The sequence below is a fragment of the Argiope bruennichi genome, chromosome 1 (assembly GCF_947563725.1).
Source record: "Argiope bruennichi chromosome 1, qqArgBrue1.1, whole genome shotgun sequence".
In the NCBI taxonomy this organism is placed as follows: Eukaryota; Metazoa; Arthropoda; class Arachnida; order Araneae; family Araneidae; genus Argiope; species Argiope bruennichi.
This window is the reverse complement of record NC_079151.1, coordinates 95182612-95197902: the sequence shown is the minus strand read 5'-3', so window position 1 is coordinate 95197902 and position 15291 is coordinate 95182612. Positions and strand designations below refer to the sequence as shown.

At 30.9% G+C, this 15291-nt stretch overlaps 1 protein-coding gene across 1 annotated transcript in view; it reads right to left on the bottom strand.

Moving 5' to 3' along the window:
* Positions 1-2348: 2348 nt before the first annotated feature.
* Positions 2349-15291, bottom strand: part of LOC129973699 (uncharacterized) — a 129679-nt gene continuing 116736 nt past the window's right edge. Inside the window, exon 22 of the mRNA XM_056087512.1 lies at positions 2349-2650. Within this exon, the coding sequence (XP_055943487.1) occupies positions 2349-2650 (302 nt within the window). The remainder of the gene's footprint in view (positions 2651-15291) is intronic.

The following is a 15291-nucleotide window of genomic DNA, read 5'->3' as shown; positions in this document are numbered from 1 at the left end:
AAGAATAATACTATCAGTTACATTTACATAACTTTTGCAATCAGATCTTACTTCGGATAAAAACCCCAACTCCAACTTAACTTATCCAATAACTCCGTAAAACGTGATTCTAAACCCAAATCCCAATAATCAATCTTGCCTCATTTACATTTTAGAGAATGCAATTATTGCGGGGAATGAAATGTACAAATTATACATGCCCAGTGACTTGTTCTATGTCTTTCTGCAAACTAAAATCATTATTCATCCAGTGCGAAAAAGGGGAAAAAGTTTCCAACTTTCAAAGCTATCTTTCCCAGCGCTCAGCTTGGAGCAAAGAAGGAGAGAGATAGAGACATCAGGTGTCTTAAAACAAGTGGGAGGTTTACAACCACCTCCAAGGTCAAACTGGCTATTAGTTTTCGAATTTTGACTGGGGTGACATGAAAATATATTACCTTTTCAAGAAAGTCATGAGTCTGGGTTGCTGCATGCTTAAATCACTTGCATTTAAAATGAAATGAGATATCCTTTGTTAATAAGCGTTCATTAATCTCTTTATGTAGAAACCTTAATCGACGGAGTAATTATTTTTTTGACCGGGGTCACCTTTTTATCATGGTCGATAATAGTTTATTACATGGTGTATTTTAATCTTTATTCATGACGTCCTATTCCTCTCATCTATTTTTTATTCGTCTGTTAATTGCTTCTATATAGAATTTTTATTTCACCTTTTTACAATGTAATAAAATTCTTCAATTTTGAATATTTTAATTCAATTTTCCAAGACTATATGTATTACTAGTTGCATCAAAGGACCACTGTGTCCTGGTGGTAAGGTTTCATCTTCCGGACCGATTGATTCCAGGTTGGAGACTCGATTCCACCAAGAACAGTTGTATAAGCGGAAATGGGGCACGTTAAATCATTCTGGGCTAAATGTCCTCCCACTGGTGTGGTGCGAAAGTTTGGAGACGGGGCGGGCAGCTCAGATTTTATCCTCGTCATCTGATTGCGGTTCAAAAATACGAAACCCATCCCAAAATAAACTAAACTAAACGCTAATTACTTCAAAATAAAATTAATATGTATCTAAACTACTGATTCGAATAAATTATAAGTAAGGGATTTCAGAAATATAACTAAAATTCAGAAGCAATGGTTTAGTTCCTTTCAAAGAATATTCTCTCAAATTTTTATCAATTTTCGGAAATTCAATCAATTTCGGAAATCAATTTTCGGAAAGCTTTGTAGTTTCTTCCTTACAACATGCTAATATATACTGGTGTAACGATTTGACAAAAATAAAGAAAGAATTATAGGGTTATATATTTTATTGAATGTAAAAAATACATTTATAAATCAGACAAAGCCTTTAAAAGATATGTGCTAAATATCAAACATCGAATATAAACAAATAATCACTTTTTATGATTGTATTTTGGGTGAAAAGATGCAAAAGCATACATGGATGCATAAATAATACAAGAAAAGTACAAATATCACATTAGAAATATGTTCAAAACAAATACAAAATTGGAAGTCCCTGAAAAGCGTGAACATTTGAAAACTTGAAGTATGTGTATATACAGATTAAATCAATTGGTAACCCCTAAATTTTCAAAAAATAAAGTGCTTTATTAACTGATTGCAAGTTAAACTCAATCATCTTCATGCAAAAGATGAATACATTGCACCGCACAAAACAAAACATGAGATTCCTAACACAATCAAGAGAGCAAACTGATCGCTTCCATATAAAATAATAAAGCTTATTTTCTGGTCCTTTTTTATTTAAAATTCACTTAATTTATCAATTTTTTTATAATGGATCAAGATTTTACCAATAAAGAGCAGCAGTTTCGCACATTTGAAGAAAAAAAAATATTGCGATTCAAGTAAAATAAGATGTTCTGAATGGACTGAAAATTCAACAATCATTATTTGTGATAATAACAAAATAAGGCTATCTTTATGCTTTTATCATACATGAAATAATAGCAGATGGAAAATTAAGATTATATCCCAAAGACTTATAAACCTGCTTTGGAAATAATTTTCACTTACCAGCTATAGCCGATATATACAGATATAGACTAAAAGAAATGCAATTTCAGACAGATGATAAAATGGTACAATTCAAGGTTAAACAAGGTCACAAAACAACAAGTAATAAGATGTGACTGTTTGAACAAGATCCATATTGTTACCCAACGATCACCAATAAGTTTCTTTGTTTTATCTATCGCAATTTTAGTCCTAGTTACAACAACCGCACCACACGGAAAATGTTTGAATACTTAATGAACGACGTATCTTCAGACGATCCTCAAACGCCGATTCGAATGTTCTTGAGTTCCATAATTTCATGGTGGCGACCCGTATGATCCATACACATTTCGGAATGAAACTTCTGGTTTGGCGTAAAAAAGTTCTTCCTGTCGACCCCCAGAAGGTCTCCTCATTGGCCCAGTAGGGGGTTGTGGGCGTGGAAGCTTCAAACTTTTCTGAAGAATCTTCTTTCTTTTGCTTTTCCTATGCCACTTGTAGCAACAATACGCACCTATGAGCCCAAGGACATGCGCTACGGACAAAGTGACTGTAGTAGCAGCTATAGTGGTCACAGTTGTGCAAACCATTCCAATGGATTCTACATCTGCTGAAGACTCTGAAAACAAAAATAAACGACATGAGATATAATTTTAGAATTATTTTGAAGAAAAATTGTCACAAAACATTGGATAAAAGTACAAAAGTCAAAACTTTTTCAAATTATCTCAAAAATATCAGAGGTCTAATGGAGAATTTTTCAATTCTCTAGATAATTTCGTATAAGTTGATTGCTTTCAAATCATATCTAAACTGAATACTCTTAACTTCAATGGAATCAATATCAAACTCTATTTTAAAGTTGTATTAGTTACAAATTAATGTTATGAATCCTTAATAATTCCTATTTAATACATTGGACACATGAAGTTTTTTAATTACTTTTTCATTTTCTGACTTCTACTGTTTGTTTTATCTGTGTAGAATGCATAATTTTTTGATAACAAAAACGACTTCTCAAAAATATTCTTAAACAATTTTTTTATTATTATTTATTATATACTAACCCCCGTATACGTACAAATTTACACTATACATTCTTTCAATTCAACCTGCAGCGGCCAAACAGGCGATAAATCGCTGTTTGTTTCGCCAGTTGGCGATAAGCATCAATCATACCTACGGAGATGAACTTTGCTCTCCAACGGATACGAGTGACTCACTTCCTGCCTTCGCCAGCTGGCGTAGAACTTCTGCCTCGTGCTGGTCGATGGAATTACGGCCAATGTATCATATTCTATATTTGTTAATTTAATTTGTAATTAAAATTTATTTTTGTTATCTACATGGCTGGCAGTTTTCATTAAGTAAAAATGTTTTAACACTTTAATTTAAAGTAAATTTGGCAATGCGTGTTAAACCACGCACCAAAAACCCTTTAAAATGTTTTAGAGTACCCACACCTAATTAAAAAAGTGGCACTGCAATTTAAATTTAAAAAAATGATTAAAATTACATAAATAGCTATGGGGAAACGAAATTTATGTCTTTATAAAGTTAAGTTTTAAATTTCTAGACGATGTAAAAATAATTTTTGTGCAATGATATATTCCAAAGTTATTGCGAAAAACATAAAATTAATCTGCCTTCGTTTCATTCCGTAAAGCAGATCAGGAAAATGTTTTATTAGTACAGTTAATCCTGTTAAGTGCTCAGAAACATGACTTCCAAATTTTGTTTCATTCTGTTGAAAGATGTGGAATTGTATAAGATTCAAGAAAAGAAATGAGCATGCATTAGTCATATTGAATTTTGCAATTCATATCTACTAGCACTAACTTGTTAAAAACGATCTCAAATAATAAATTTTGCTCATTCTCTTTTGCTTATATCTATCAATATAAAATGCCATTAAGATGAAAAGAATTTTACTGTACATACCGGTTGAACTCACCACTTTGATACTTATGTTTAAATAATACCTTATTAGCACAAGATATTGTCCGATATTCTCACGATATATTTCGGTATTCTGAATACTGAACAATATTGTGAGGATATCATAACAATGTATTTGGATATTTTGTGTTAATAACGTAAACGTGTCAAAGATTATTATAAGATTGATTAAAAGATTTTCAAATTCCCTTATAAATATTATATATATATATAAACATATTTTAGTAGTTGCGTGGCCGAATAGAAGAAACTTTTGAAAATTCTAAAATTTCGATTTATTCCATCCCGGGAGACATAATTTGTATAGATAAAAAGCGGTAAGAGATACGTCAGTCTACATCGCGACACAAGAGCGGAAAAGCAAAAGCCACCAAAACTCTTCCCTTTACAGGTTTTACAATGAGATTTTGATGGGGATTTCTTTGACACATGTAGTCTTTGGAAAGGGAAATTTAGATATCTTTAAAACAATATGCTAAGCAATAAAGATTTTTATCCCTTCACTTGGAGCATGAGAAAATGCTGAGTGATGATGATTATGACGTCGTGTCCGCGTTACCACGGTACGGGGGTGCAGTAGCTTCTGAGGGCAAAGACCACTGAGCACCCGAGGGCAGAAGTCTGACTTCTAGCTCATATGAAGATGAAACTCACACATTCGCTTGCACAACCCGTTTTTACAGGGGGGCACATTCACACACCTCACAGATAGAACACAGATGAAGAACAACCATGCCCGAACCGGGATTCGAACTCGGGAAGCCCAGATCACAGAGAGTGAGCAGTTTTATAGAGTGTGTGTTAAAAGTAATTAAATAAAAAGTGGAAATTGGATCAGGGAATAAGAGAATATTTTAGAAGGAAGTTAACATGGGATAAATTAAGATAAAAATCTGGAAATTAGTTCGGGTTTAAATTAGATTTTAATATATCATTACATATATGTATATATATATAATATATTTTGATATTTTAAAATATTATCATATATATTTTATAGTAATATGCTTTATGATAGGCACTAAATAATGAATGGCACAAACATATAGAAGAGATATTTCAAATGAGCTCATACATTTTTCAAAGAAACCCGTCTCCAATTACTTAAGTGACAAATTTCTTAAGACAAAAATTGATGAAATGCATAATTTATCATCGTGCAACAAGACATGAAAAAGCAAAAAAAACTTTAGCGCCCTCTTTTCCTAAAGATATTTTGCGAACTCAACCGCTCCACTCGAAGTGATTCTAAGCACAATATTAAATTTTAAAGTAAGCCAGTCCTTGCGAAGAGCACTCTGTGGGCTCGTTGAAACCCATTCTATAAATAAAAGCCATCCTCTAATTCTCCTGTAAATAAGAGAGGACCGTGTAGCTCTAACGACGAAATGTCCTCCAAGTTAAAGTCGTTTAAAGAACTCGGACGCCACGAACGAAACTTTAATTATCCAGACATAAACTAAGCTAATTAAGGTACTCTTTGACAAGGCGAGGGGCTCTTCTGTTGTGAAATTATGGGACTGCAGCATTTGGAATAGTGGCGTAAAGCCCGGATTTTTGTCTCTGGGCTTTCGTTTGCAGAGACTGAGTTACGATTCTTTAACTCCAGTGTTTTCATAATGCTGACGATTTGAGAAATCTGTTGTATTTAAAGTGTTTACAAAGTCAATATGGTATATATACTAGCATTTAACGAAGAAATTCATTTCTTTTCCTATACTGAAGAATTTCTTAAATCTATAACAATTTTTTTCTTTTAATTTCTAGATCACAAAGTATTGAAATGAAATTATAATGAGAAAGTATTGTAATCGTAAGAAAATTCGACTTCGAGATTTTGACGAGTCTCCACGTTTCCTGAGTTCGAAAAATAAACATTTTTAATTTATCGTATACGTATTTGCAAATTAATAATACGTAATTGCAAATTAATAAGCTTAATAAATACATTGTATTAAGCCTATTATTGCATTGTGGCCCATTCTTCTTAATCGAAGATTCGATGTTAAATTGACGCGCCTTCGAATTGGACACACCCATTATACCCATAAACACTTGCTCTCTAAGGATTCTGCATTAATGTGTTCAACGTGTAATGAAAGTAAAATTGCAGATCATGTTTTAACAAAATGCCCTGATTTTAACTCTTTATGTTTACACTATTTTAAAACAACCGTTTTAGGCTTGAAAGACTCCACCCAAATTTGTTTCTTTTCCTAAGAAATATAGGCATCTTACCTCTAATTTATGTTTTAACCCATGTTTTTACTGTCTTTTGAGATTCTCACTGTTTTCAACGCGTTGTAACAGTATGGCTTCATTTGATTTTTTTAAAGAAAAGCTACAACATTATTTAAAACTTTCGATTAATAGTAATTTTCATTACTTATTTTAGTCTTTTTTAAATTGTTTCATATTTTAATCTTGTGTTTGGTTCAGCATAGCCGACACCGGCTTTTGTACCATAAAACGCCAAATCCCAATCCAATCCGTATAGTATTATTTTGAAAGTATGGCAACCGCCAAAAAATTTGAATACGAGATTTTGACGAATCTCCACATTTTAGGCCTGCCTGAGTTCGAAAAACACATTTTTGGAAAATGTCCGTCTGTCTGAGACAAAGATGAGTGAATGCCTTGAGCTAGGCTGTTAAAATTTGGTAAACGATTTTTACATCAAGTTTGCTGATTTCTATCAAATTTTCAATAAAATCGGTTTTGAGGAAGTCCGTCTGTGCACCTGTTCGAATATAAGTTAACACGACAATTACAAAACGGAAAGATCTATATAGATAAAATCTGATGCTCAAATTTAACATCTACAATGTAAATAAATAACATCTACAATGTAAATCAAATTTTGAGATAAATCCAATGAGGACTTGACTAGGTCTGTACTTTCAGAAATATATAAACGCTATCATTCGAAACGCAGTGACTTAAATATGTCAAATTTGGCTTGGGATGGACTAGAAATGCAATTTTGTGCTATATTTTTCTTTCAATCGGTTGAGAAAAACTTGCCTAAAACACAAATTCAATTTTTGGATACTATTAACGCATTCCAGGAAACAATCGCCAAAAAACTCTCCAAGGATTTCAGTAAAAATGCTAAATTAGCGCCAAAAGTCATCATTTCGTAACTATTATACACCAATGCAATGTAAGACGTTCTCTGGTGTGACAATTTTATTAGAGAGTATGCGAGAAAGTTTTGAAGAAACCAGTCTGGTTGATCGGAATTTATATCTAGTTTGAAGATAAATCAAAAAGGGATCGAGCAAGAACAAAGAAATTCAGAATCAAATTTTAATACTATATTTTTAAATTTCTTTTGAAATTTGTATTGAATCCTTGATGGGAAATCTATCAGTCTATCAATATGCATATGAATACGTTAATCCAAAAGCTAGAAGAGCTATATATAGGAAATTTGAGATACATATTTCCCATCAAAATTTTAGGTGTGTTCTAAAATTTTTGTCAAATCTGTTAAGTGAGTGAAATTCTATTGATCGGTATAATCACGAGTATATGAATACGATAACTCAAAAATGATATCTTAGATAATTTAAATTTGATATTATGTCTTATACTTAAAATCCGTGTAAGAATTTGGATCCAATCAGTTTAAAAGAAAGTTTCCAAATAGCGTACTCGGTTTTCTGTATTATAATACGGTGAACAAAAAGCGCTGTTCTATGTCACTACACATGAAAATCGAGATAAAAGAAAATCATGATTGCGGACTGTCACAACCTGACAGGATTTGCTACCATCATTCATCGATTATCCCATTCCTGATATAACGTTCAAAAAATGTAGGGGAGGACAGAGGGAGAACAGAATAGAAGATACTAAACATTCTAAATTGAAAGTAGAGTGGGAACACTCCCGCAAGTAAAGAAGACATGTATCGGTGAGAAGATCAGTTCCAATTCTAATTCTACTTTTGTTTATTTTTATAAATCGGTTCAATATGCATATTGAACCGATTCATAAAAATATAAACACATTAAGAGCAGTATTATGCCAGCCTTATTTTATTGGTTGCAGACATGCTTTAAATGTGAATGAGTGCAAAACAATACGTATTTGAACTTTAAACTTGATTACTTTGAGTTGAGAATATCGGAAAATTCTGCTGTTCTTTTCATCAGTTCATAAAATTTCTATTAATAACTTTTAAATACGTCAACTAGACTTTCATACTCAATTTTTTAAAAATAAGACAATTACTACCAGTGTTAGATATATTATTTGGGGGGGGGGGCAGTGTGAATGACGAAACTTTAAGATCATCAAGATTTCTGGTTTAATTACTGTGCAAGAATGAATATATATTATATATTTATCACTAAGCTTTATATTTTTCTTTGAAAATGTTTTCTGCTTGTAATGACTTAATAGTTTAGTGCGTGGCACATATCAAGAATATACATTGCAGGATGTAAATTATTAATTTAACCAGCTGGCAACATAAATTGTTGATGTTAGAAACAGTCAAAATTAAGGCGCGAAAATCCCTTTTCAACCATTAACTTCTAAGATATTGCAATTATCGAAAAGTTTTAAATACAAAAGTTGTTCATCTTAATAAGGCGCTAATATAGCTAATTCGTTTTATATTCCTATCTTTAATATTAAGAAAGTGATAGCTAATTGAAAATTTCTTCCCTTCCCTCCCACCTCCCCCCATTTCCATACCCTTTGAACTAGAAGGCCATTTGCGAATTCGTCCGATATTTTTACATTTCTAACAACATATTCCAAGCCAATTAAAATCCAAACAAAATCGCTCTAGTTATCCTGTTCTTCACAAGATAACATGGGCAAAGCTTTTAACATTTTAAGCCATGATCGGCGAAGAACTGAAGAAACTTTCCCAAAGTCATGCCATGAGAATCATTACAATAGATAGTCTTCCTATAGGAATCTACCTAAAATCGTTAACAATTGTTGCTTTAGAGCCAAATTGCAGAAATTGACTCGCAGTTGGAATTTTCTTCTGATTTCATCCTTAAATACAACAATTTGGGAGGTCAGTTTTCTCTAAAATGAGTCAAGCAAGACCCCACCAATTATATATTATAATTAAAACAGACTTTTAACTCAGATGTTCAGCTGTCCCTTTAAAGCCCTCCATACACTTCCCCTTTATTCTAGGTCTAGATTAGGAAGCTCTACCTAATGGAATTAGAACTAGCATTTAATTTCATTTATGTGTTGGCAGCTTTAATTTTATTTACTCGTCTTAAGAAGTTTTCATAAAGCGAATTAGTGCTCTAAAATCCCTTCTGGGAGTTGAACGAAGGAATGAAAACTTATTAAAAGTTAACAGGATGCTTTAGTCTGAGTATTGAACAATCATAGTTTGCTATTGTTAGTGCTCATCGTGTTTCATTCGTTAATAGAATATATATTTTGAAATATTGTTGGTGCGATTAGTTTTATTGTATAGGCTTAAATATTGCGAGAGCGTTTTAGTAAACTAATACGAAAGAAGTTCTAAATAAACTTCGGAAGAAAAGTTCGCATAAGATTTAATAAGTAATCTCACTTTTATTGTTAGTTATTGTTAGTGTTCATCGTATTGTTTCTTACTTTTAAATAAAATAAATACTCTAGAAGTATTGTTGGTGCGATTAGCTTTATTTTATAGGCTTAAATATTGCTAGAGCGTTTTACTAAACTAATACGAAAACTAAAAAAACTTCGGAAAGAAAGTTCGCATAAAATTTAATAATCTCACTTTTATTGTTAGTTATTGTTAGTGTTCATTGTATTGTTCCTTACTTTTAAATAAAATAAATATTCTAGAAGTATTCTTAGTGCAATTAGTTTGATTTTATAGACTTAATATTGCGAGAGCGTTTTATTAAACTAATACGAAAAAACTTCTAAATAAACTTCGGAAAGAAAGTTCGCATAAATAAATAATCTCACTTTCAACAATATCAATTTATTTCACAATGTTCAAAACTTACTGAACTGACGAAATAGAATTTTATCTAAATTTGCACTAATTTGGAAAAAACATTTGGAAAAAGGAATAATAAAACTGAGAACAATGTCTTCTACTGTAGCCAAATATTAATTCAAGCCTTCAAATCCATTTATTTTAAAACATTTTATTAAATTATTTTTTCATTTATTTTTTAAATAATTTTTATTACAAATTATTAGTAAAATTAAATTATTTTGTGTTTATATAGCATTTGAAATTCTCATAAAAGACTGCATTATGATTGTCTGTGTTATGAAATATTACGATTCTTAATTATATCGAAATAATTTATTTAATTTTTCATTCAAATAATTTAGCATGTTTTGGAAAACATGTCTTTGAAGTATCACACTTCAATTTCCATCTTTTCATGACACATCATGACAATTATAAAAACATCTTAAACTACAGAAATGAAATCAACTGAATCACTTGAATGATTTGTTGAAAAATGGGGATTTAGAACTTTTTTTAAAAAATTGTTTTTAACGGTAAAAAACGGTATACACTCTTTCATTAAAAGCCATAAACTGTTATATTCAATTAAAAATTTTACTTTTAAACCATAATCTGAAAGAATCTAGTAATCAGATTATATTTTAACTGAATAATTACTATGTGCTTACTACGGCCCAATCGCAAAATTGTCGTTTTCAAAAATTATTTCAAAAGACTCTTAATCTTGAAATTAGATACAGTTATTTTCCAATGAAGTTTTCAACTTTGAATGAACTTATACAATAAATTTCCTTTTGAATGTTAATCTTTTTTACAACAACCAATTAAAAATCGCTGTATTCATTAGCGTCTCGTTTTGAAGTTACAGGAAATTAATCGGATTTCAGATATCGCAAGTTTGAATGATTTTTAGGAAATGCGTGATCGACTTGAGATTTTAACAGTGCTATAATTTCTTAATACGTTCAAGATCTTACAGCCAAAAGTTAAGAGATTTTAAAATATAGCTGTAAACAATTAATGGCTTATAAGATTCCAATTAGAATCCAGTTAATCAAGAATTAAACTCATAAAATTCTTATTATGATGTTTATAATCTCTTAATTTGGCAAAAGCGGAATCATTTATCATTTTAATTTTACTACGGAATAGTTTCCTAAAGGGAATTAACTCATAAATTAGAGACTCGTAGAGATTTTGTGCACAGTACAATTTCAACTATTTTGAATATTTCACCAATAAAATTATATCGATACGAGTTAAACATTCAGATATAAATTAATTATTAAATGTTAATCTAGGTGGAATGGGTATGTGTTTACTTGTGTCTCAACTTAGATTTACTAGTAATATTTCACACCAGGTGGCGCTTTTTGTAATAATAATAAGCTTACGTCTATCTGGCACAGATTGTACAAATTCGGCAAGAAAAGTAATTCTTTCTTATAAGAATATCCATAAATTATACTGTACTTTTCCAAATTTGTGAAATGTGTTACGAATAAATCGTAGAATAGTTTCAAAACAAAACATTATCACCAATTAATTTTATCAATTAGTAAAATCTTATTCTCTTTTCAAATAATAAGTGTGATTTATTTTTGTACACTTATGACAGTAGACGATAAATTCGGTCGAAACTTTTTTCATTTTTTATTAGTTAATAAAGCTAAATTAACCTTGTGTATTTTATGCCCTGTGATTAAAAAAATTTTACTTTTGTTTCAGTATTTCCATTCTTAAAGTTGTCACCTGATCTAATAGATTTCGAACTTTACTAAAAAAATATTTGCTGAAATCAGCTCAAATTATAAAGAGATAGTGAACAAAATGCTAATGCAATTTATTATAACAGGATCACAATTTTGGATAATTCATAGATGGGTTATCTATTTCCAATAAGATGGAAATAGTGGATGGAGGTTGACATTTTTATTTCCTTATAACTGCTTAACTGATAAAGACAAAAAGATTATTCGAAAAAGACGATTGTTTCTTACAATATAATCAACAAATTTCGTTGTAAGAATTTTTGACACTTTTAGATGTTAAGAGCTAATAACTCTATCCATAAATAAAAAAAACATCGTAATATAAGTTTAATTTTTGTTTTTCGTAGGTCGCATTAGTTGCCACGGCTGCATGGTCACATGACCAGACCGGAGAATTCTGGATTTTTGTCTCGATTCCATGACAAATATAACTTTTTGATAAGATGGAAAAAATTTCACCCGATTTCTCATCGGCAGTTTTATAATAGAAGCCCAATTTGCCTTTTACTTAAACTCTAATATAATTTATAGTAAATGTTACGCAATTGGAAATAATTACATTGGAAGCTACTACTATAAATTTTGACAGTAGGAATTTTATAACAGGAAAATTAATTGCCGCATGTCGAGTGGTTAGTCTATTTGCATATTTCCAGAATTATGCGCGTGTGCGTGCATATGTATACTTATATTCATCTATTATACAAATATCTGGGCAAAGAGTATACTTTAAATAAGCAATGTTTATAAAGAAATGTTGCTTTTAAAAACCAATGTTTATATTTGATTATTAGTAATAAACGACTTAAAAATAAAGTTTGATCATCCTATTAAACCATCTCATTTAAAAGTCATGACATCAGAAAAATATGTAAAAATTATTTCTTTATTCTAATAAATTATTCATGTATTATAATAGTACGTCAATACGCTTCAGAAAAAAAAAACTTGTCACACAAAAGCTCCGAGGAGTCTTTAGGGACCATTATACCTGTGTTCTTCTCAACAGCTCTTCGTTTATTGTGCTCAAACTTTCTTAGACTAGGAGGTTCTAGTGGAAATTTTTGAGTCTTTTGATACACACTTTTCAAGAAGTGGATGGGGTCCTCCGGGCTTAAAATGTACGTTTTGAGTGGCAGCAAGTGGCATGCCATCCACTCTCCTCCTAACCAGCATGACCCCCCTTGGGAAAAATCGTTTGGCAATTTAATAGCAATGTAATTAAATTCTCACAGAAGCGGTGGCTGGCTTCTTTGCGACAACAGAGCGGGGGATGTCTTGAGGGGGTTTGGCACTTCACATTTTTGAAACGTCAGCAATTCAAAATGGAAATCTGGATGGAGGTGTAGGAGATATGAAGTTCGGTGGGAGATCTGAGCTGTTGTTTACCGAAATGATCGTTTGAAGATTGGTCTCTTTGGGAAAATACAAAAGAATGGTTTGAAGTAATGATGTGAGAGTGCTTACTCTGTTTGAATGTTATCGTGGAAATAATTAGAACTGCTCACTCTCCAAACGCAAGCGTCGAGAGGCTGCAAAATTGAGAAGTCACTATTTTCTTGACAACTCATAATGTATATTCAATTAAGCACCTATTTATCATTGTTAAAAGACTTATAGAAAATTAGTTTAAATGTAAGAATGGATAATTATTGCTCTTCGAATGTCATGGATCAGTCCCTTTGTGTGCATAAAATAGTTTTGTTTTTGAGTATAGCATTAAAAATTAAACATCTTTTCGTAAATAATGACTACAAATGACATGCGCCTCTAATGGCCATAGTAATTACTTTAAATAAAAGCATTGAAGGGTTTCAATAAGAAAAATTAAATTTTTGGAAGTTTTAAAGAATTTAGCTTGTTAGGAATTGTAATGACTTGTTTGAGTAGTTAAATAAGAGATCGAATGAAAGCTTTTCAAAAACATAAAAAAAAAATTGCGGATTTTATTTTTAATTTTCTTTTCCGTTAACTTGGATGTTATGTGAAAAAAAAATTGATTGATTTTTGTGTATTCTCGACTTTTATAAATTATATGTACTGTTCGTTTCAATATTCTGAGACGACCACATTCCGACGATTCTATTTCATTATGGGGAGAGACGCGTAAGGATGAGCGCATTTTCGGAATGCTTCGTCTTTCTTTGACCTTGATTTTTGTCCTATTAGATATTTTTTTGTTCAATTGTCTTTCATGTGCTTGTGAATATCGTATCATTTCTGACCGTATTATTTTAATCCAGTCTGCGAGTAATCCGAGTTTATTTTATTGTTAAATGTGAACATCTTCTCTTTTCATCTTTCCTCTCATTCCTACTTTGACGAATTAAACCCATCCTAATTCATGCGCAAAAGCACGAAGATTTTTAGAATCCGCTCTCAAACAATATATATTTGTATTTACTATTTTCCTTACATTTGTCAATATATATGTGTGTAATGATATTTTAAACTCTTAATTTAATCCAAATTAATTTCCAAAACTTTATCTTCATTTAGTCCATCGTAACTTCATTCTAAAAATATTCTCTTATTTCATGATCCAATTCCACTTTCGGTTTAATTAATTCCTCTGTAAAAATAATGCACCATCAGTACTACGTATCAAGAGAAAGTGATAATCTTCGGTGCCCTTGAAAAGGTGTCAAAGGTCACCACGTGTATTGAATTGGCCTGGCCAGAAGTCCTATGTTATATAAGACTAGTGATCATTTGTTCGGCTCTTTCTTGCCTTCTGCTTTTGTGTCGCGCTGCACCTTCTTGCAAATAATCATGTTTGTCTCCCGGTAGAGAAGAGAGAGAATAAAACGGATTTAAAAAATTCCAAGTCTCTTCACTGCTTCGAACGTGCATTCTACTTAAACCAAAATATGTTACATATTATTTATCGACAGGATTCGAAAAGCATTATATATTGGAAAAGTTTCATTCTTTTCATTTATTTATTTATTTATTTTGAAAACAAAAGCTAGATTTTTCGAAATTATTTTACTTCTTTGTATTGTAAGCATTTATTCTAAATTACGGAAAAATATAAATGCACTTTCTCTTTTTTATGCAGCATTTATCCCCAATAAATATCAATAATTCCTTTTAATTAAATTTCCAATTAGGCAAAAAAAAAATTGCGTTAGATTGCTTATTGTATAGAGCTTATTCCTTATTTGAAATTACATTACTAAAAATTTATCAATTGTTTTTAGTTTTATATTTTTACATTAATAAAAAGGCAGTCATTTAATTATTTTATAACGCCTCTTATATCATTATAATTATAGATCTTCTGAGTGAGGTTCTCACATTTTTAGACATCAATATTTATTTTAGATTATCTCATCTCATGTTATCCCTCATTTAAATTTTTTAAACATTTCCAAGATAGTAAAAGTATACAATTTAGGGAAGATGGCTCTTCTCTTTCTATTCTGTTTAACACATAGTGTGGTTAAAAATGAGATTTACTATATTTATTATAAAGATATGAAATGTATAATAAGTATATGCTGAGTGAATATACACGTTCTAAGTTTATTAAGACGTTCTAAGTAAAATAAGGAAGTTACG